Source organism: Protomyctophum parallelum, assembly GCF_964188405.1.
Source record: "Protomyctophum parallelum genome assembly, chromosome: 9".
NCBI classification, from domain to species: domain Eukaryota; kingdom Metazoa; phylum Chordata; class Actinopteri; order Myctophiformes; family Myctophidae; genus Protomyctophum; species Protomyctophum parallelum.
The window spans coordinates 14,054,702-14,077,646 of record NC_139706.1 but is presented as its reverse complement, the minus strand read 5'-3'; the positions used below and the strand labels follow the sequence as shown (position 1 = coordinate 14,077,646).

General features: G+C 44.4%; 1 protein-coding gene across 1 annotated transcript; it reads right to left on the bottom strand.

Annotated features, from left to right (window-relative positions):
* Positions 1-3,897: 3,897 nt before the first annotated feature.
* panx1a (pannexin 1a) lies at positions 3,898-21,682 on the bottom strand. The gene is given in 9 exon segments (XM_083773634.1): positions 3,898-4,831; positions 7,681-7,933; positions 9,322-9,544; positions 10,347-10,625; positions 11,307-11,339; positions 11,341-11,510; positions 13,189-13,304; positions 14,043-14,260; positions 21,546-21,682. Coding segments are annotated over 8 exon segments (1,326 nt in total). The 5' UTR covers positions 14,224-14,260; positions 21,546-21,682; the 3' UTR covers positions 3,898-4,760.
* Between the last annotated feature and the right edge of the window lie 1,263 nt (positions 21,683-22,945).

The following is a 22,945-nucleotide window of genomic DNA, read 5'->3' as shown; positions in this document are numbered from 1 at the left end:
TATGTTGTACTATTACTATATTAAAAAAAGATCTAAAATAAAAGGGATTTAAGATCATTAACTGTCTCAGTGCCACATGACGCCTTATGACGCCTCCCCCTTATAGTTGCTGCCCGAGTCCAGTGCATTCTGCCAACTATACATAAAGAGACAGACAGTGGGTGGGTATTACACCTTCAGTCAAAATGTAAGTAGCCTTGCCGAGCCATGAGGCCCATAGGGCAGGAGCCTATCTCCTGTTTCTGTAGCGTGAGGCAGCTTGATGTACAAGTACACCCCCTGGACATGATGCTAGTATGTCGCAGGGACTTACCCCCATTCCAACCCTTGATGCGGAGTGTCAAGCAGGGAGGCATTGGGTCCCATTTTTACAGTCTTTGGTATGACCCGGCCGGGGATCGAACCCCGACCTCCCAGACTCAGGGTGAACACTCTAACCACAAGGCCACTGAGCTGGTCAGTCAAAATGTACTGTCCATAAAAGGTTCTCAATACCGGAATGAGGTCCCTCAATCTTGTGATCGTGTATGACGCTTAGTCCAAAATAGAGTAAACCTACCCTAATAATAGCTTAATCTTTTCTTATTTTTTGAATTCTTACTAGTCTTTGAAATGTACTAGGTATTTGTATGCTATGTCCTGTGTATTGTTTGATGTTTGGGGAGGGTGCAGTAGTTTAGTTAAACTAGTCATTGTTCTGGGGACTGCAGATGGAAATTAGCATGTTTTGCTAAATCTGATATAGCCCATTTACACTGCATTTGTCATGTAATGTTCATCAATATACACTGTCCCGACTAAATAAACTAATAAAGTGAACGGAGTTGTGGCAACTCTCTCCTCGCTAAAGATTCTAAAGACAGAGTTCCTAGCTCTTACCTCACCGATGACGTCGCTGGTGGCTCTCCATCCAATACATTAAAGAAAACTCAACTCAAAACACATTTCAAATATTGTATTCAATGTGTGGAATATGACAATATCACAACACAAACACATCAAGCAGCCGTTTCTTACAAATATTCAGTTAGCCTTTTTCTTACAAATATTATACAAAAGTTTTGTTTGAGAAAAAAAGAAATGCACAAAAGGTGACCCCGCAATATTCAACCATCAAATTAAAAAATATATATACACATGCATGAAAAGCCTCACTCTCTCTCACAGTTTACCAATGAAAACATAAAATAAACTAAAATAAGAGTATAAAAGGCAGTCATCCTCTGGAACATTCCAGTATGTCTCTCTCTCTCTCTCACACTCTCACACACACACACACACACACACACGGTCCCTGGAGTCTACAGCAGGTATCTGACATGCATTGATATGTTACTTATCTCCCTGAGATTCCCAAAGTAAACATCGATGTTACAACGTGAGAATGTAAGTAGTTGGTTTCACATGTAAAAGAATACATGCCTCGAGTGAAAAGTCCACCAATACTGTATGGCAAAATCGTACGTGACGAGTTAAAAGAAATCGCCTTGTGATCGGTTGTCAAGTGGGGTAGGGAGCACTCTGCTGTGTTCATTTGGACCGCACGGCAAGTGGTTATGGCTAAAAGCTCATTCATATTCTGGATTTCCGGTGGTGAGGTGACCACCGAACTTAACTACAACATGACGTCATGAAGTGTTATAATCATGAGTTGCCCATGTCTGTGTACTTGAACGTGAGATACAGTGTACTTGATATGTATTGTGTACTGCCTGAACTGTAGCATACTTTATAGCAGGGGTCCTCAACTAGAAATGCTGAAGGTCCACAAATCATTTTTGAATAAAACCATGGTCCAGTCTCATGCGCACGCAAATAAAATTGCGGGTCGCGGGCCCCATGGGGTGGGGGTGGGGCTGCCCCCCTCGCCCCCCTCCCCTAGAAACAACTATGCCTGTTTAGTACAGTCAAACCAAGCTATACAAACCGGGTCCCATCCCAACCAACACTGGGGTGGCAGAGTATGAAAATATATTTTTTCACTTTGACAAATATTCATTATTCACACCTCCAAAAATAAAATTTTGTTCATTCAACTGAATGTGTGAATGTGTCACTGCTAGTGAGCCAGTCAGCACAACATTGTCATCATGACATGCCGGCCCATAATACACACATTCAGAGTGTTAATTGCGTTTCTCGGCATTGATCGAATACAACAGAGAATTCAACTCGCGGTTGCCTTGACTTTTTTTCTTCTCTTTATTCTTTTTTCTTAATGTTTTTTTGTGGCTTTCGCCTTTATTTGATATGTTTTATGGAGGGACAGACAGTAGGCTGACAGCAAATGGGGAGAGAGATGGGGGGTCACTCCCGCTGAGCCACGGCCCAGGCCTTTTCTCTTTATTCTATCATTTCTCCAGGGTCCGCAGAGAGGTGTGCCGCGGTCCGGTCGTGGACCGTGGTCCGCCTGTTGAGGACCACTGCTTTATAGATAGGCTACGAGAGACATCTCGGCAGCAGCAAGGTCAGCCTTGCTGCAGTATAGGCACGTTATTTTGTCTCATATCGTATCGTCAGGTATGGTCACCTCACCACCAAAAATCCAGACTATGAATGAGCCTTGAGCTGTTGGAAATCTCATCCTACAATGCCATTACTTTTCGGTTTTCTGTACAGTACCAATATTGAGGATTAACTGCGTAAAGTACCATGAGTTAACTGTTGTGTATTGTGCATTCCCAGTACCTTTTGAAACGGTTTGAAATACGAATGACAAATGGCATAACATTACATTCTCACAAATAACTAGTAGTGCAACTTGACGTTAGTGCCTATAAAACTCCTATTCTACACAACGTATTATTAGCTCATGCAGAAGTTTTTTTTTTTTTTTGCTTGTGCCGCGATTAGTTTAGGCAGCAGTTCAGTGAATCACATCACACCCAGCTTCGCTAATAGAGCGTTGCAGTCCCACCCCCTTTCATGACAACGCCAAGCCCAGGAAATTAATCCCAATGCATTCTTTCCATAGGCATTTCAAAACTTATTTATTTAAAGACCTTTTAAGCGTCGTACGAAGCCAACTCTTGTCGTGACAAATCATGACAACACACACAATATTTTGGACCAAACAAATAATTACAAAGAAGAAAAACAACAACAAAAGTGTTGTAACCTGCATTTTTTTCCTACTTTCTAATTATTTGTTTGGCACGTTTGTTGTCATGATTTGTCACGACAAGAGTTGGCTTTGTCTGCGGCGTAAACGTCTTTAAATAAATACTTTCTGAAAAGTCTATGAGGAAAATGAACAGGGATTTCTTTTCCGGGTCTCTCGAGGGGGCGGGACTGCAACGCTCTATAGCGGAGTCCAATTAAAATCATCCGACATCAACCAGTGGGTCAAGACCATACATGGGCAACTGGCGGCCCCCACCTTCACTTAACCCATTTAGGCCTGACGTCGAAATTCAAAAAACGTTCGCTCTGAAAGATTTGTGCCCCATTTTTATGATTTTTCAAAAATAGCAGACCTAAAGTAGCAGATCTATAGCAGATAAAATAGCACGCCACTCGGTGGCGTGCTATGAGCTTGTAGATCTGCTATTTTTCAATAGCTAAAGTATAACAGAATGCTTGAAACACCAAAACAAATGTGTTCAATGCAAAATGCTGTGTTCGAGTTCAGAAGACTTCTGGGGAAAAAAAGCAATTCTCCTGAATGCAGCCTTCCGGCATGAAAATTGGCATTTCTTTCACCATAGTACACGCTGCATTCGTTGTCTGGAAAGGGCAGTTGTTTTACAAATGGGTAAAATGGCAGGGAGCCCGGAGCCCCCTTTGAAGTCTATGTGTGCACGTCCCTGCATACTAGCATAATACTAGCATCATGTCCAGGAGGTTTACCAAGGACCGGCCACATGGCTCATATAATGTTGAACAACGACTGTGCCAACATACATACTAAGCATTCTGAATTTATATATTATTTATATATAACAAATGAAAGCAGAAAAATGCAGGCAAACTATCCTCAGGCTCCATCACAAAAACATATTTAAAAGGATATTTTAGGATATTAAAAAAAGGATATTTTAAAGGAAATTACATCTCCGAAATGCATTTAACATCGTATGACAAATTATTTTCCAGGAGATCTCCCCATGTGGGCTCTTTGCCCATTGACTGCCCAGTTTATTTCGCCCACCTGTTCTCCCCTGGCCACGTCTAAGCTCTTATTTTAGGGAAAAGAATCAGAGATAAATTGGATTTTAACATTGTATGACAGTCTCCCCATGTGAGCGATTTGCCATCCATATCCAGCAATGATTAATAAGGACAATGGCCTAATCGATTAGGCCCTAATCAAACCGTTAATAAAAAGGACAATGCCCTAAATCCAGTGGTTTTCAACGCTTTTTTATGTTTCACATTTATTCGGAATTTGAGCCACACGGACCACCATTTGATGACATTAAGCCTCTCAAATCCAAAACTTTGAAGATTTTGTTATCGGATAACACTTGGTGGGGTCAGACTTGCCGCACCCGTTCGTGCAACTTCTCGTCTTTGCATTGACTTTGTATGTAATCGCACCTTTAGGAGGGATACAGTAACAGGGCAAATATTGATCAAACTATCAATTCAACTGGGACCACCTGGGAACCTCCTCGGAGACCACCACTGGTTGAGAACTGCTGGTCTAATCGATCCGTTAAATCACGTCCAATCGGTGCTCTGGTATCTGCCTCCCAGCGCCTGGCCAGCAAGCCAATCAGATCACTCTGCATCCAACGCCTGGCAAGCATAGCGTCCAATCACACCGTTCGCTGGCGGACCTCCCCTCCACCTGTGACGTCACTGTTGCCCGGCAACAGAGGAGACAATTCTGGTGGGGAAGGGGAGAAATGAGTGGTTATACTTCATTGGGGTGTTATCACACACAGTGGGATGGAGAAAAAAGAAAGAAAGAACATTTAGTTTGACCCAGAGACTTAAGCCATTTTGACCTAAGGACGATTCTACAAAGTCTTCTAAAACATGACATGAGTTTTTCTGAAAAACCTCATGTTTCTACGTCAGTGGTGCTTAAACTATTTAATTTCAAGGACCCTCAATATCATAATGTATTTGGCTGCCGACAGTCAAAGATTTGCACTACAGTTTCACGATTTTTCAAAAATAGCAGACCTACAAGCTTGTAAGAGACCCGATTCTACAAATGTCATGACAGTTTTCTGGAAAAACCTCATGCCACACTATTTCACGCCAAGGACCCCAAAGATTATATGTATTTGGCCACCGACCCCCCCCCCCCCCCCCCCCCCCCAATCTAAAAATATGTTCCAGGGACCTCCCAGAAGCAAAGATTTGAGTTAAAAACGTTTGCTCTGAAAGAACATTATATTCAAAGATTTGCGCCACATTTTCATGATTTTTCAAAAATAGCAAATCTACAAGCTCGTATCTAGATCTGCTATTTTTCAACAGCTAAAGTATAACATTAATAATGCTTAACCCTTTGTGTTTCAAGGATTATGTTATACTTTAGCTATTGAAAAATAGCAGATCTACAAGCTCATAGCGCGGCACCGTAGGTCTGCTATTTTAAAGAAAATTGTGAAAATGTGCCTCAAATCATTGAATATATATTCTTTCAGAGTGAATGTTTTTAACTAAAATCTTTGCTTCATGGGGGTGGGGGGGGGGGGGGGCAGCGGACAAATACATATGTTTTTGGGGTCCTTGACATGAAATATTGAGCACCACTGATACAGAAACATGAGGTATTTCAGAAAACTGTCCAGATTTAGAAGACTTTTCGATGTCAGGTCTAAATGGGTTAAAACACCAAATGTTTATAGGGTCCTGAACAGTGTTGTTTTTGTCGGCTATTTTTTTATTTAGTCTCTGTCTTAGTCCAGTTTCAATCACTGTTGTTAGCTTTTATCATATTTAGTCGAACTCATCCTTTTTTATTTAGTCATGTTTTAGTCGACTAAAAGTCAAGAATTTTAGTCCAAGAAACCATTAATTTATTTGTCTAGTTTTAGTCAACACAAACTATTGGCACTAGTTTTATTCTGACAATTTAGTCTAGTTTTAGTCTGACAATTTAGTCTAGTTTTAGTAGGACAATTATTTTAGCCCTTTACTTTGTCAGCAGATATGTTTCCATCTAATCTAAAAAATATTTCACATAGCATTTTCTCTTATCCTTCAGATGAAAAACATAATTGTAAGGAATACATCCAGAAATGGAACATGTTTTGATTGAATTTGTATATTTATTTGAAACCACAACGAGTCACAGACACATTGATGCTTGCATTAAAAAAAATCACACGCATGTGAACTGAGTGATGCAACTCCGTGTGGGGGTTCCCAGAACTTCCACATGAACGCGCCCAGGGCGCCAGCCTGGTTCCGGCGAGCCGCCCCCCGTCCGAAACGGTTGAGAAATGACAGAGTTACTGTGTGGGGGTCCCCAGGGGATCCCTCTACTCAGTAGAGGGATCCCTCTATAAGACAACTCTTATAGAACCTTAATGTCCACAAGTTTAACCAACTGATCCCAGTGCAGTACAAGACAACTCTTATAGAACCTTAATGTCCACAAGTTTAACCAACTGATCCCAGTGCAGTACAAGACAACTCTTATAGAAACCTTAAATGTCCACAAGTTTAACCAACTGACCCCAGTGCAGTACAACAAGACAACTCCTATAGAACCTTAATGTCCACTTGTTTAACCAACTGATCCCAGTGCAGCCTAACATTACTAAACTCCTGGTTAGAACACGAACACGAACACACACACACACACACACACACACACACACACACACACACACACACACACACACACACACACACACACACACACACACACACACACACACACACACACACACACACACACACACACACACACACACACACACACACACACACACACACACACACACACACACACACACACACACACACACACACACACACGTTGCTACATGCTAAGCTAACGATACTATTATTGCTACTAGGCTGCACGCACATACGTGCCACATTCATGTGTGTTGCTACTGACCGGGCGGAGATCAGAGAGAGGGGGCTCTCTTTCTCTATGACGAGACGTCACACTTCCTGGGGTTTATAACATCTCCAGTTCCCTGTGCTTTGCTGTCCAATAAGCCTTATTATATTCCTTTATTGTCGCTTGTCGAACGTAAGCTTGATAACGTTGGTTCATGTTGCAAACACTTAATTCAACCATGACTCGGTGACAGACAGCCCAACCTGCCTTCCGTAGTTTAGTAACTTTTGTAGATGTTCTGAGCACAGCATGCAGTCCATTCAACTCTAGTGTGTGTGTGTGTGTGTGGCTGCGTGCTGCTGCCTCTGTTTGTAAACAGAGTGAGCGCTGAGAACATGCATGATGCGCTCACAGGAAGAAAATTATACAATAAATAAAATATATTTCGTCTAGTCTTTGTTAGTGAACGAAATTAATACAGATTTTAGTCTTTAACTTTTAGTCGTTAACTATATTTTCAATTCGTCTTTATTTATCAACGAAATTGCATAATGATTTAGTCCAATTATTGTTTATACACGTGGGTTTGTCTCGTTTAGTCTAGTTTTCGTGCGGTGAAAAAAACTGATAGGCAGTGTCTTAAACTCTCTGAATGGGTTTAAGAAACGTAATTGAAGCGTCCTTCTCCACACTCGGTTCCTCACCCCTCATCACCAAGGTGGTGTCCTTCAGAGAAGCTGGACCGTCGCCGCCAACCTTCGTAGCTCCCGTGTGGCCGGCGGTGGTGGGGGGGCTCCCGTTGGGGTCGGCAGCGGCTTTGACCTTGGACGGGGGCCATCGTTTCTTCTTCCTCCCGTCCACCGTGTCCACCTTCACCTGGCAGAGGTTCTGCAGAAGACCCATGAAGTCAAATTCCTCTCCCGAACACTCGCCCTGTCTCTTCAGCAACTCCAGCACCTGTTTTGTTGTACAGAACACACACACACACACACACAAACACACACACAACGCTGGTTCTTTACTGGGTTACCGGGACAATTGTTTCACAGGGACAACAATGAATGTAAAGATGTTAACCCATTTTGGGCGGGAACCCCTTTTGGTGTTTCAAGCATTCCGTTATACTTTAGCTATTGAAAAATAGCAGATCTTTTTTTTGTCATCCAAAATTCGGATTTAATTTGTGCCTTTTACATGGCCTCTGTAGACATTTTTTAAAGCACAGCTCAAGACCCACTTCTACACTCTTGGTTTTAATTGATCTTTTAAATGTTTTGTTATTCATGTCCGCACTGTATTGCATTAGTGCTATTATTTTTAACACATTGATTGCTAGAGTTTTCTATTTGCTCAGGCTTGGTGGTGCTGAGCGATTAACATTGGACTTTTGAACTTTTTCGGGGCCCACAGCGAGGGGCCTCTTATAGCGAGAATCACACCGCATAAATCAAAAGAAAGCCTAACTTGTCCACTTCAATTTTTTTTTTAATCATGATTTTACCATCTTCCATTCTGGAGATATTGACCTTTTTCTAACACCTGCTTTTGCCTGCACGCTGCTCGCTTGAAAAAACAGCAGAGATATGGAAGGTTGAAGTTGACAGACATTGACAGACAGATATAAAACACAAATAATATCATATACATACTACACACTAAATGAAAGCCCTGAATGTCTACTTTTAGGAGGAAAACAAATACACATTGATCCCATACAGTTTGTCAGTAATTGGCTATTGAATGCAGCTTGCACCCACCAGAGAGAACTTCAGAGAAGGCATGGACCTGAAGAACTATTATTCACAAAATAAGGCCTATAGCGACATGTACATACTATATACCGTATGAAACAGAAGACTCTCTGCTTTCATAAGAAAAAAACTAATACTGTAATAATAATAAAAATCACACCCCTGTGAAGTGAGCAGTGCAATGTTGCACAACATTGCACTGCTCACTTCACAGTTCCAAAACCCTGTCCAGAATATTGCAGTCTATTTGCCAACCAAGAACTAGACTAAAATGTTACGATGGGACTAGTGGACAAGAGATCCAGTACATTTTACACTTGGTTGCATGCTGAAAATAGCAGATCTACAAGCTCACGACGTGTAAGTGTAAAATCATTACGACGGTATCAAAATACATTTTAGTCGACTAAATCAACCGTAGATTTAGACGACGGAAATCTTATGACATTTAGTCGACTAAAATTAGACTAACACTAAAACATACCAGGTGACTAAAATGTGACTAAAACTAAATGAAAACTATTCAAGAGAGCGACTAAAAAACAAAATTTGCTGCCAAAAACGACACTGGACTTCCGAGTTCACACACCATACCTTCATGTACTTGTAGGACTTGAGTTCGCTGAGGTTCTCGTGCAGGTAGAGGACGTACATGGCCAGGTCGTCCCACTGGCCCCCGGGGTGCGGCAGCACGTCCACCGTGGGCAGCAGCTCGTACATCTTCAGGAAGTGGGCGTAGCCGTGGCAGAAGAGCGGGCGGAGGCTGGCGTAGATGACCACGGGCACCAGCGTGAGGTAGACCACCAGGTTCACCAGGCTGACCACACCAAAACACACACACAATAGTTTAGGGCCGAGTAATAGGATGGCGTAGATCAGTGGTTCTCAACCAGTGGTCCTTGTTGAGGGGGTTTTCCTGGTGGTCCCCAGCTAAATGATGGGAGAGTTGGTAACCAAATGGACCCGTATATAGACCTTAATTTTTTTTAACCCATTTAGACCTGAGGCTGATTAAAATCAAATAGAAATAAGTATTCAAACATTTCTGAAAAACCTATGTTTCTATGTCAGTGGTTTTCAAACTATTTCATGTCAAGGAGGGAGCCCCAGAATCATATTGTAATTGGCCGCCGACCCCCCATCTGAAAATATGTTGTTCCCAGAAGCAAAGATTTAAGTTAAAAATGTTCCCTCTGAATACATATTCGCCACATTTTCACGATTAAAAAAAATATCAGATCCGAGCTATTTTTCAATAGCTAAAGTATAACATAATGCTTAAAACACCAAAAGGGGTTCCCGCCCAGAATGGGTTAAACATCTGTATAACTCAATTTACAAGAGGTCTACACAATTAGAGAATGTAGAAGAATTGTTATTTTGATCAACGTTTGTCTGTTGTTTGTCTAGATGTGTCACAGAGACTACTTTTTCTTTTGGGAGCGGTCTACCCATTGCTGACTGTCTGAATACCAAAAGATAATATATAGCAGTTTTAATTTAACTCTGAAGAGTGCACGAATGGAACAAAATGGACCCCTGGGGGTCCCCAGACCCCAGTATGAGAACCACTGTCTTCAGAAGACATTTTGCAGTATATATATATATACTGTATATACCTGAGCAGCGAGAAGACCCCGACGGCGATGAGCTTGCACTGGACCTTGTCGGGGACGGTGGAGTCGTTGACCAGCAGGCCGGTGCGCAGCGAGCAGCCGAACTCGTCCGTGAGCGAGGCCAGCTGCAGGTAGTAGCCCAGGTAGACGCACGCGCACAGCAGCGTCAGCAGGGTCAGCCCGCGGCACAGCAGGTACTGCACCAGCAGCGTCCGCGAGAAGCGCTTGGTCTTCAGGTAGTTCTCCATCAGCGGGTAGATGAAGCAGCCGTCCGTAGGGTCACTGTGGGGGAAAGGAGAGGAGAGGAGAGGAGAGGAGAGGAGAGGAGAGGAGAGGAGAGGAGAGGAGAGGAGAGGAGAGGAGAGGAGAGGAGAGGAGAGGAGAGGAGAGGAGAGGAGAGGAGAGGAGAGGAGAGGAGAGGAGAGGAGAGAGGAGAGGAGAGGAGAGATGGAACATTGAACGAAAGTTCATATTTTTGTTATGACTTACAGTATACATGACCTTACAATACAATGTTGTTTTGACCCGACACCAGATTCTACAAATGTCTTCTAAATCATGACAGTTTTATGAAAAAACCCTGTGTTTCTGTGTCAGTGGTTCTCAAACTATTTCATGTCAAGGACCCCGAAAATCATATGTATTTGGCCGCCGATCCCCATCTGAAAATATGTTGTTCCAGGGAGCAGCAAAGATTTGAGTTACAAAATGTTTGCTGTGAAATAATATATATTCATAACATTAGCGTTTTGTGCCACATTTTCACGATTTTTCTAATATAGCACATCTACAAGCTCATAGCAAAGTACCGAGTGCCACGTACGTTTAGCCAGGTGATTCCTTACCTGTCTAACGAGGCATTAGAGGTGGAGCTGGCCATGCGTTTGGCCAGGTGGTTCCTTACCTGTCTAACGAGGCATTAGAGGTGGAGCTGGCCATGCGTTTGGCCAGGTGATTCCTTACCTGTCTAACGAGGCATTCGAAGGTGGCATTCGAGGTGGACGTGGCCATGCGCTTGGCCAGGTCCACGGCCCGGTTGTAGCAGCAGTCCAGCTGCTCCATGATGAAGCCCAGGTCCGACTGCAGGATGGGAGCGGTGGAGAACCGCCAGAACAGAGCCGGGCCGTACATCATGACGGCCACCAGCAGGAGGATGTAGGGGAAGAACTGAGAGGAGAGGAGAGGAGAGGAGAGGAGAGGAGAGGAGAGGAGAGGAGAGGAGAGGAGAGGAGAGGAGAGGAGAGGAGAGGAGAGGAGAGGAGAGGAGAGGAGAGGAGAGGAGAGGAGAGGAGAGGAGAGGAGATAGACTGGTATCACTGGGGGAATTCAATACCATACATGAACAGAGAGAAGAGAGGGGCAGACTGGGATTAGAGGTGCTCCAGTCAGGTTTTTGTGGGGACCGATCACCGATTGTTTTTGAGTGGTGCAACCACTCCAAGGAACAGCAATGTCCGTGTTCACCTATGTGTTCACCTAAGTGTTCATTAACACTTACAGCACGTAGGACGCCTGAGAACGTCATAGAGTAGAGTAGAGTAGAGTTCAAAGGACGTCTGAGGACGTCCTAGCGACATCCCAGCGATGCGGGGCGAGATATTAATATTCAGAATTTTTCCTATTTATTTTTTGGGCATTTCGCTTTTCGCTTGCCGTATGCTAACGCTCAGTGCAACTATTAGCTTATTATTGACTCCCACGTTAGCGAGACGGAAAGAATGACTCGTAGCTCCTAATCCAGGGCGCTCTCCGTGGTGATGAATAGAGCGATATGCTGGCGCTTCATTTCTGCTGCTCATCCGTCTCTCCCGCAAAATATGAACGCTTTTTGGAGCGTAAAACAATATATTAAGATGATCAGGGATGTTGAGGTCACTTTGTAAAGTCAACTTTTTTAGGAAAGTGTTTCCGGTTCATGGCTTTCAAAGTAAAAGCGATCAGACACCTCCGGTATTCTATAGCCTATATTTTGAAGGCAGTCGGCGTACTCAATGTGTTAATGAGCATCATATAATGAGTACCAGAAGGGGCGCTGTTTGCCAGAAACAGAGAGAGAGAAAGTGCTGCACTGTTGCCTTGCCTTTTTTTTCCTCACGATCGGCCGATACCGACCTTGGGGAAACTTTGAATATTTCCAAAATTGTTATATGTCAAAACCCAACATCAAAACTGTTCTGTGTGTGGCGAGGAAGGGCAGAATGTTTAGGCTTTGTCACAAACATCAGCAAAATGATATTATACTATAATAAACACTTTGTAGATAGCAAAGAGTAATGTAGTACCTCATGCAGCCACAGAGGCAGGGTGTGAGTGTGTAGTGTACCTTATGCAGCCACAGGGGCAGGGTGTGAGTGTGTAGTGTAGTACCTCATGCAGCCACAGGGGCAGGGTGTGAGTGTGTAGTGTAGTACCTCATGCAGCCACAGAGGCAGGGTGTGAGTGTGTAGTGTAGTACCTCATGCAGCCACAGGGGCAGGGTGTGAGTGTGTAGTGTAGTACCTCATGCAGCCACAGAGGCAGGGTGTGAGTGTGTAGTGTAGTACCTTATGCAGCCACAGGGGCAGGGTGTGAGTGTGTATGTAGTACCTTATGCAGCCACAGGGGCAGGGTGTGAGTGTGTATGTAGTACCTTATGCAGCCACAGGGGCAGGGTGTGAGTGTGTAGTGTACCTTATGCAGCCACAGGGGCAGGGTGTGAGTGTGTATGTAGTACCTTATGCAGCCACAGGGGCAGGGTGTGAGTGTGTAGTGTAGTACCTCATACAGCCACAGAGACAGGGTGTGAGGGTGTAGTGTAGTACCTTATGCAGCCACAGAGGCAGGGTGTGAGGGTGTAGTGTAGTACCTTATGCAGCCACAGGGGCAGGGTGTGAGTGTGTACTGCTGCCCAACAGTACGAGTCGACATACGCGCCCTGCTTCCAGGAGAAGTTTGCCGGGGCGAAGCAGCTGATCTGTGTACCTAGGGCAGCACAATTCGGACAGTTTTCTGAAAAAGCCCATCGTTTCTATGTCAGTGGTTCTCAAACAGTTTCATGTCAAGTACCCTCAAAAATATGTGTAGTTGATTGTAAATTATGTTGTTCCAGAGACCCCCCCCCAGAAGCAAAGATTTGACTTAAAACGTTTGCTCTGAAAGAAGATATATTCAAAGATTTGCACCACATTTTCAAGACTTTTCAAAAATAGCAGACCTACAAGCTCGTAGCGCGGCACTCTGTGATTAAATGCCATTGACAATGAAGGGACATTTTTACGTCATATGTAGACGAGCAAATCAGCTAACCAATCACATGAATTCAGTTGTTCATGAGATGATGTTATGATGATGTATCTGATGAAGAGCCTTGAGTTGGTGAGAGAATAAATGAGTAAACCTCCAACTCACCCACAGACACCCACCCACCCACAGACACCTCCAACTGACCCACAGACACCCACTCACAGACACCTCCAACTCTCCCCACAGACACCCACCCACAGACACCTCCAACTCACCCACAGACACCCGCTACCCACAGACACCTCCAACTCTCCCCACAGACACCTCCAACTCACCCACAGACACCCACAGACACCTCCAACTCACCCAGACACCCACCCACCCACAGACATCTCCAACTCACCCACAGTCCACCACCCACAGACACCTCCAACTCATCCACAGACACCCACCCACCCACAGACACCTCCAACTCACCCACAGACACCTCCTGAGCAAAGGCCAGAGAGATGAGGAGCAGAGGAAGGCCCACAGCCACACACGTCACCATCATGTCCACGGCCAGCTCCGTGCGCACGTTCCGGTAGCGCTTCTGGTTGGGCTCCTTCAGCAGGAAGTCGCTGAACACGTACTCCGTGGCCACGTGGGCGATAGCCATCTCTGAGAGAACGATGTGAGCCTGCTGCTGGACTGGGCTGGGGGGGGGGGGGGGGGGGGGGGGGGGAAACGCAAGACAACATTATTTGACACTTTACAACATTTAACCTTTACTTTCATGTAACATTATGGTCCCCGTTTTCGTCAGCGCCTTTACTCTCATCCCTAAACTTCTTTGCCTTTTTTACTAGTACTCTGAAAGACATTTTTGAATAGTTCAAAGAGACGATCTACAAGCTCACAATGTGTTGATGTAGATCAGCTAGTTTGAACAATATTAATACATTTTTAGAAAAAACTAAATCAAGTTCCAAGAGTTGAAGAGGTATCTTGAAGCCCAAGGGCACGCATCCACACGGATGCGTGCACGGACACACGCACACACGATATTTTACATTTGTATCTCCACTTTTACCCTAGGAGAATGGAAGGTTAATATGTAACTGAGGTAGATTAATTATATGCTTTTGTTTTGTTTCCTTTCTCTTTTCCAAGAAAACGGGGAATCAGAGAAAGTGCAAGATGAAATTGTTGGAAGGAAATTGACTTTGTCAAATATGTTTTTATTTTATTTATATATATTTAGGACCCCCACACGGAGTTGCACCACTCTTGTATGTTATGTGTGATCATTGCAGCCTTACATCTGATTCACCACCAGTGCCATATAGTACAATTTATTTAATTTTGATAGGTTTAAACATTTTGCAGATGCTTGTCTCACGTTTAAGATTTTAATCGGACTCGCACCTCCACCACTGAAACAATTTATAGATCGAAGGGACAGTGGTGCCAGAACAACCTGGGCAACTACCAGAGGGGACTGCGAAGTTCCGAAAACAGATGTACAGTAGTGTGTTTGGTAAAACAGTCATCTCTGTTAGAGCCTCCCATCACTAGAACAGTCTCCCTACAGAAATAAGAGAGACCTCCCAACTATTTGACCTTCAAATGTAACCTTAAGAGGTGGCTTAAAGCAAACCAAATCTGTAATCACGAGTCACTTTTATTATTACTAGCTTCCTTCGTCACTGGTGTCACTTTTCACTGTAATTGTTCTGCCCCCTTTACTATGTTTACTTGTTTTTGTATTGTATGTTTTTGTACGGATAGTATACCCTTGTACCACTTTTAAGAGCCCACAGATGGAAATTAGCTTATGGCTAACTCTGGCCCATTTACATGGATTTGAAAAATGACGTGTTGAGTCTGTTGACTAATGTGCATTGTCCCTGTTAAATAAATGAATAAATACAATTTGAACTGCACCCATTCTACAAACTGGCTGATAAAGACTTATAAGTTATATGCCTTAATTAAAATACAATTTTATGCCTTTTAATTTTACCATTTCCAATAAATAACTCATCTATGTGCTATGGCTATGCTACTGTGTGGTCATCCTGATGACAGGCAGACGGCCCCATCTGCATGACGACTAGAAGCTATAATTTTGCACTCAACTCTAAATGTACATATTGTGTAACAACACATTAATTGAATGCATGAATAAATAAATATGCCTACATTGATCCATCCAACATTCTCTCTCGCTAAAATAAATCATATATTATATATGTTATACCACTTCAAACGTGTGCACATACACAATATACAATATCTATATCCTATTTATGTACTAAGGTTATAAATAAGTAAACAAAATGAAACACATTTCCACTAATTACAGTCATATTGATTGAAATTTGTAATTAACAGTAGAATGGCCACCGGTAGCCAACAGTTGAGTTCGAACGAAAGCACAAGTCAATACAAATACTGCTAAAACCAGAAAAAGCACTAAGACTTAATGTTTACATCAACAGGAGGGTCCTCCATTTTCAATTCATCCGAAGTTAGAACATTTAAAAATGTACAAATATACACTTCTATGAAGAAGAAAGGAAACCATCATAGTAAATGTCAGAAAGCCTGTCAGTGCCGCCTAGTGGCCTGACCTGGTATTGGCTGGTACTTTTCCACAGGCAGTCAAATTAGGCAGTTTAGCGTTTGGCATCAGCATGGTCAGTCAGTCCAACATGTTGAGAGCCGTGTATTGTATTTGTTTTCTCCAAGTGTATCTTCTGTGCGTTCTTTAATCACATACATCACATTGCAAATAAATCTGCTGAAGATATCCCTTCTCCGGAGCCTAATTCTTTGATCGGAATTAAGTCCATATTGTCCGCCTCAACCAGTGTTTAATTTAAGTAACCGGAGGTGTCCCCCTCAGTTACATTTGGTCCCTCGAGCCGGATTGAGTGCATCCATCAACAATATGGACAGAGCAGTTTCAGGACCACCTGACCCACAGGGTAGGCCCAGTAGAGCACATCGTTTGCCTCTTTACCTCAACGACTATGAAGTTGGTCATCAACATTCCCAGGGTCCTTCTCCAACCGCTTCTCAACGCCACCTGAGCCAAACCGGAAGCAACTCGAGGAGAACATCCAGTCGGAGTGGATCCAGCTTCAGGTCCCATTCTAGTAGGCACACTTTACTCTCTGTTGGCACGTATCCTGCTCGGGGTCTATCTGATGTTCAAACTGCCATTCTGGAGGAGGGGATAAGGCAGATGGAGGTTGATGTCCTCCGCCAGCAGCTAGATGAAGATTCACAAGCTGACCTGGAGTATCAACGGCTAGATGCACAAGCAAAGGAAGCCCAACGGTACCAGGTGGAGCAGCAGGCAGAGTTTCAGCGCCACCAGGAGGAGGCCATCCAAGCCAGAGAATATCTCACAAAACAACTGGATAGGAGCCGCCGCTTGAAGGAAGCAGAGAAGGAACTGAATGTGGCCAGACTCGTCACATCTCTTGTTACTGCTGACCCCAACGCCACAGTATCAGGCCCTTCATCAGCACCTGGTAGCGTCAGCAGCTCTCACCAGTCCACTACAGCACTCTCAGTTCACAGCCGGCATTCATTGCCCCAACATTCAATAACCACTAATCCAATGATGTCAGCTGCAGCTTCCTCTGCCCAACATCCTGTACTTCCTTCATCAGTGCTGGTAGCCACAGCCACCCAGACTACTAACACTGTTCCACAACCTGTGTCCCAGAGCCGTGACCTGCCCCCTGTTGTAGGTCATCGGCTGCCATCATGGTTTACTGCGCCTCTTCCAGACTCCCAGCTCCTGCAGCACCCCCTACTTGGGCCTCAGGGTTCTGTTGTGTCCCCAGCTGCACCTCGGCAGCCAGCACTTCAAGCTGTACCCTCTAAGCAGCAAGCATCTCAAGCCACACGTCTTCCAGCTGTCCACGGGCCACGTCCTTCTGGCCCAGCACAGATAGCATCACGTGCCATGCCACCTGCATTGTCACCACCTGTACCTGGTCCAGTGCAACAGTATTCACCGTCAACTGTAGTCAAGTCCGAAGCTGTACCAGATGCAGCAACACAGACTACAGCACAAACACCAATCGTACAACAACCACAACTCGGGGCTCCCTACCCTGGTTACAAACCACCACTCGGAGCTTCCTACTCTGGTTACCAACCACCACTCGGAGCTTCCTACCCTGGTTACCAACCATCCCCTGGAGCTTCCTACCCTGGTTATCAACCACCACCCGGAGCTGAGCTGCTAATTGCCTCGGCATATGGCATCCCAAGACCTACCTTGCCAGTGTTCCAAAGTGGCTGTGAGAGTGACTTTGCTCTATTGAAGATGGCACTGGACAGTTTGGTGAGCTGCCATAGCCATCTCAGTGAGCAGTATAAATATCAAGTGCTGCTCAACCACCTGAAACTCCCTAGTGCTCTACAGCTAGCCAAGGCGTACATGCATGAACCACGGCCATACACCGCAGCACTGCAGGCCCTTCAGGAGAAGTATGGTCAGTCAAGACAACTGGTCCAGTCTGAATTGGGTGCCATCCTCAATGCCCCAGCCCTGAAGATGGGTGATGCTACTGCCTTTGACACTTTTGCTCTCTCTGTTCAGTCCCTAGTGGGGATGTTAAAGACACTTGAAGGGCAAGGTGGCTACGAGCTCCATTGTGGTTCACACGTGGACCGTTTACTCAGCAAGATGCCTCCAGCCTATCGGGACGGCTTTGTGGAGTATTGCCTGACTCACCACATTCTACAATCGGGTACCCACAAGACCTACACTCTTTCCGACCTAGCTACCTGGTTGCAGGTCAAGTCACAAGCCAAACGCATCTCCAGTCGTGCCGCAGCTCTTTATGAGAACGACAATCCCAAGCCAGTTAAAAAAGAACAATGGTCCATTCCGCCAAAGCAAAGGCCAACCCCAGTTCTCCTTACAGCGGAAGAGAAGGCTACTACACCTAAACCTACTCCCTACTGTCCTTACTGTGACAACCAAGATCATTACCTCAACGCCTGTGAGCAATTCAAGAAGTTTGACACCAGTCAGATTGTCAAGTGGATTACAGAGGACCATAGGTGTTGGAAATGTGGTCGAGGACATGCTGTGGATACATGCAGACTGAAGCGCCCATGTCATGTCTGCAAAGAGCTACATCTTACAGTTCTGCATGACTCTATCCAGGAAACCTCCAGCTCGTCCTTAATGGTCAGCCTTCCACCCACCAAAGTATACCGGGACAGGCCTAACCACTCTCAGAGTGTCATGCTGAAAGTGGTGAAGGTGCTCCTCCACAACGGTGACCACACCATGGAAGCCCATGCTGTCCTCGATGACGGATCACAGAGGAGTATTGTTCTCCCTCAGGTTGTACAGAGACTCAATCTCACTCCCTGCCCAGAGACTCTCCCATTGCGAACCGTCCACCAGAGTGTCAAGATACTCGATGGTGCCTCCGTCTCGTTCGAGATATCCCCGCTGCTCAAGCCTACTGAGAGGTACCAAATCTCCAATGCTTTCACCGCTAATGGGTTAAGTTTTGCTGAGCACACCTATCCAGTTTCTGATCTACAGAAGCAGTACAAACATTTGAGAGGGCTCCCGTTACCCCGGGTGGATCATGCACTGCCGTTACTGCTGATTGGGTCTGACCTACCTCACCTGCTCACTCCCATCCAACCTGTATGCCAAGGACCACAAGAGGGACCTGTTGCCATCCACACACGACTTGGCTGGTCACTCCAAGGTCCGATGGGTCCCATTCAAAGCTCACATGGGGATCAACAATGTCTCCACATCACAACTGCTTCACTCCCCAGTCATCCGGTACACCCATGGCAAGTTGACACCCTGACCTCAAAGGTAGCAATCAGATCTGAGCAGGACCAGCAAGCCTACGTTCTGTCACAGATAGCGACTGTTACATCCCTCCCCTTGCTAACTTCAGGCATTACTCTCCAAGATATGCAGGAAGCTGTACTGCCCAATCTGGCAGAAGATCCCCAGCAGACTGTGTCTATTGGAGCAGTGTCTGTAGATCCTACTTCCCAGGTTCCTAACCCCAGCCTCTTCTACACCCGGAAGGAGCTTCTCCAGCATACTGAGAGGTCCCTTCACGGGGCGGCTGCCGCCAAAGTGGACCTGCCTGATTACGTTGCAACACCGAAGCTGCTGTTACAACCAGCCCAGATGGACTCATTCCCACATGAGGCCGAAGCCCTCAAGGGCAAATGTCCCATTTCCTCATCTAGCCAGCTAGGCTCCCTTACGCCAAACCTAATATTCCCCAACAATCTGGGCATGGCATGCCGAGATTCATCACTACCTCAACTGACAGAGAGACACAGCCAGGCGCTGGAAGATAGCTTCTGGTGTGCCTTCATCCGCCAGTACCTACCAGGGCTGGGCTTCACAGACTACCAAAAGAAAGGATTCCCCTGACAGCCTTTCTTAGTGATTACAAATGACATTGATAGACATTTGGGGGCGGCTGTGTCAGAAAGCCTGTCAGTGCCGCCTAGTGGCCTGACCTGGTATTGGCTGGTACTTTTCCACAGGCAGTCAAATTAGGCAGTTTAGCGTTTGGCATCAGCATGGTCAGTCAGTCCAACATGTTGAGAGCCGTGTATTGTATTTGTTTTCTCCAAGTGTATCTTCTGTGCGTTCTTTAATCACATACATCACATTGCAAATAAATCTGCTGAAGATATCCCTTCTCCGGAGCCTAATTCTTTGATCGGAATTAAGTCCATATTGTCCGCCTCAACCAGTGTTTAATTTAAGTAACCGGAGGTGTCCCCCTCAGTTACAGTAAAAGTCATAGTGTACCATTATACCATACATCCAGTTTATTTTCCTACCTGTGGCATAAATAAGACTTCTGTATCTTATCTTATAAACATACACAGAATAAAAACACTGGCTTACTTTTGCCTGCCCTGGCTGGCTCACTGGCTGTATCTGCATGTATATTTATATATGACTGTCTGTCTGTCTGCCTGCATGAATAATGATACGCCCAAACATACATAACAACACTACAGGTCTGGTCTTGCTCATTTTTATTTTTAGAAAGAAGAACGACATTGCTGTAAAGGCAGACAGACTTATACCAACACTAATAATAAAGTTAACAGAGGGGTTTCACTTTCCCTCAGGGGGGGATAGGGGGTGTTTCGTTTCAGACAGATGCCGTTTGCAAACCAGTGGTCCGGGGACCACCAGTGGGGCCTTGAGGGGGTTGGTAAACAAATGGACTCTTAAAGGTATATTCAGTGATTTCACTCAAAAAACCTTAGGTTTCGTTTTTGGCTGTGGGACCCAGCCTTTCGTCCAATCAGGATAGAGAGTCAAAAACGAAACCTAAGGTTTTTTGACCCCCAGGGGTTAACTGGGGACAGGGAGGAACTCCTTATATGGTCAGCACACTCTATAGTAGGGAGGATTATCACAACAAAACAAAAAAATAAGTGATATTTGAATTAAGTAAAATCACTGAATATACCTTTAATGTAAAATGAAACCACGTAAGGGCCAATTTGGTTTGTGATTCTACTACACTCTCAAGAGTTATAAATGTAGTGTTAAACATCTGCATTACTTAATTTAAAAGAAGATTACACATTTAGAGAATGTAGAAATAATTACTTTGATCAACGTATACGTTGACGGTTGATTCAAACAGTATTGCCTGTTATCTGTCCTATCCAACATCAAAACAGCATAATGGAATTTTGGACAAAAACTTATCCGACGACCACATATTCTTAATTCTTTTAGTTTTGGGTCTGAATCTGAGAGTCTACATGTCATCAAATGGTGGTCACGTACGTGGCTCAAATGCTGAATAAAATAATAATGGACCACCTTGGATGTGTAAAATGAATGAAAACCACTGATATAAGAAATCGCATTCACTGTTTCTGTTGGTTGTGATTTAAACAACAAAGACAACGTGTGTGTTTTCTTATTGTTTTTAAACGTACCTCTGCTAAACTGCTGCTGCTGCTGCTTCTCACGAACACATAATGAAGACTGTTCGGTTTGTCGTCATTATAATATCAGAGACTCAAGAAAATAAACACGGGAAATAAAAACGTTCCATGATCGGTCGGAAAACTAAATAATAAAAACTTCCAACTCTCAAGTTAAACTGGAACTTCTTCCGGGGTAGGTAGGATCATAGTAATCTATTAAGAGAGTAGCGACACTTTGTGTTGACTCCCCATTGTAACAATGGAATGCGGAAGTGCTAATTCTATCTCAATGGGATAGTTCCAAAGTTTGGAACTCTAGTAGCCCATAGTTGCGGCGAGATCAAAGCTTGTCGCCACTCTTACTAGATTACTCTGGGTAGGATCTCCTTCTTCTATAGGGTTTAATGGCAGTTGGCAAACCATTTAAGGAGCATTACCGCCACCCACCGGAGCGGAGTGTTAAACTCCAAAAGTATGCAGTACAAAATCAACCTTTTAAATAGGCGTCCATTCAAAAAGAATGATCCCATTCAATCAATGAATTCTTCCTCCTTTCTCCTCTGTGCATTGTTAAGTGTAGAATATAGACTATTAACATTATAGGCTTGTAGATCAGTTATTTCTGGCAAGCGACACAACAGCAGGAGCAGGGAAAATTAAACCCTGCTGATTATAAACCCAAAATCTATTTGTTGCGACCAAAGGTCACAGATTACGTCATATCTTGTGAATAAAAAAGAAAAGAAAGGTCCATATATGGGCATTCCAAGACGATGCCCTGATACAATCCCTGTTTATGCCCATATATGGAGATCCCTGATTTAATCAATATTAAGCCCATGTCAATATATGGCCATATTGTGACAGTCTCATGATAACCACGTGGTTGTCACACTTGCAAATGAACCAAGTTGGTACAATTAACACATGGATCTCCATATGTGGAGCTGACTATCATCACCTGGATCTCCATATATGAAGATCACGACATTGACCTCATCAAACCCAGGATAGCTAGATTTGACATGCTAGATCTGCATATATATATATATGGAGCCGGCCAGCAACTCTACATCTGAGCTTGCACCGACACCAGATATATAGTTTAAGTCCTGCTCCTTAACTGTGCCGTATTAAGAAGCTCTGTTATTTCAGTGCGACCTCGCCCTGTCTTACTACTGGTAATTAGATTGATGTGTTGTTTTCTAGCGGTCGGTTTTGAATGAATTTTGTTAAGTAATATGCTCAAACCGAGCTACGGGGTAAACGGAATTCGATAGGTCACCCAGTTGGATGTATCAACATTGAAACTATTACACGCACCCTTGGCGCATCCCTCGGATACTCCACCCATTATATCTCACTCACTTTACTTTCATTTTTGATATACAGCCTTTGTCCCCACACAT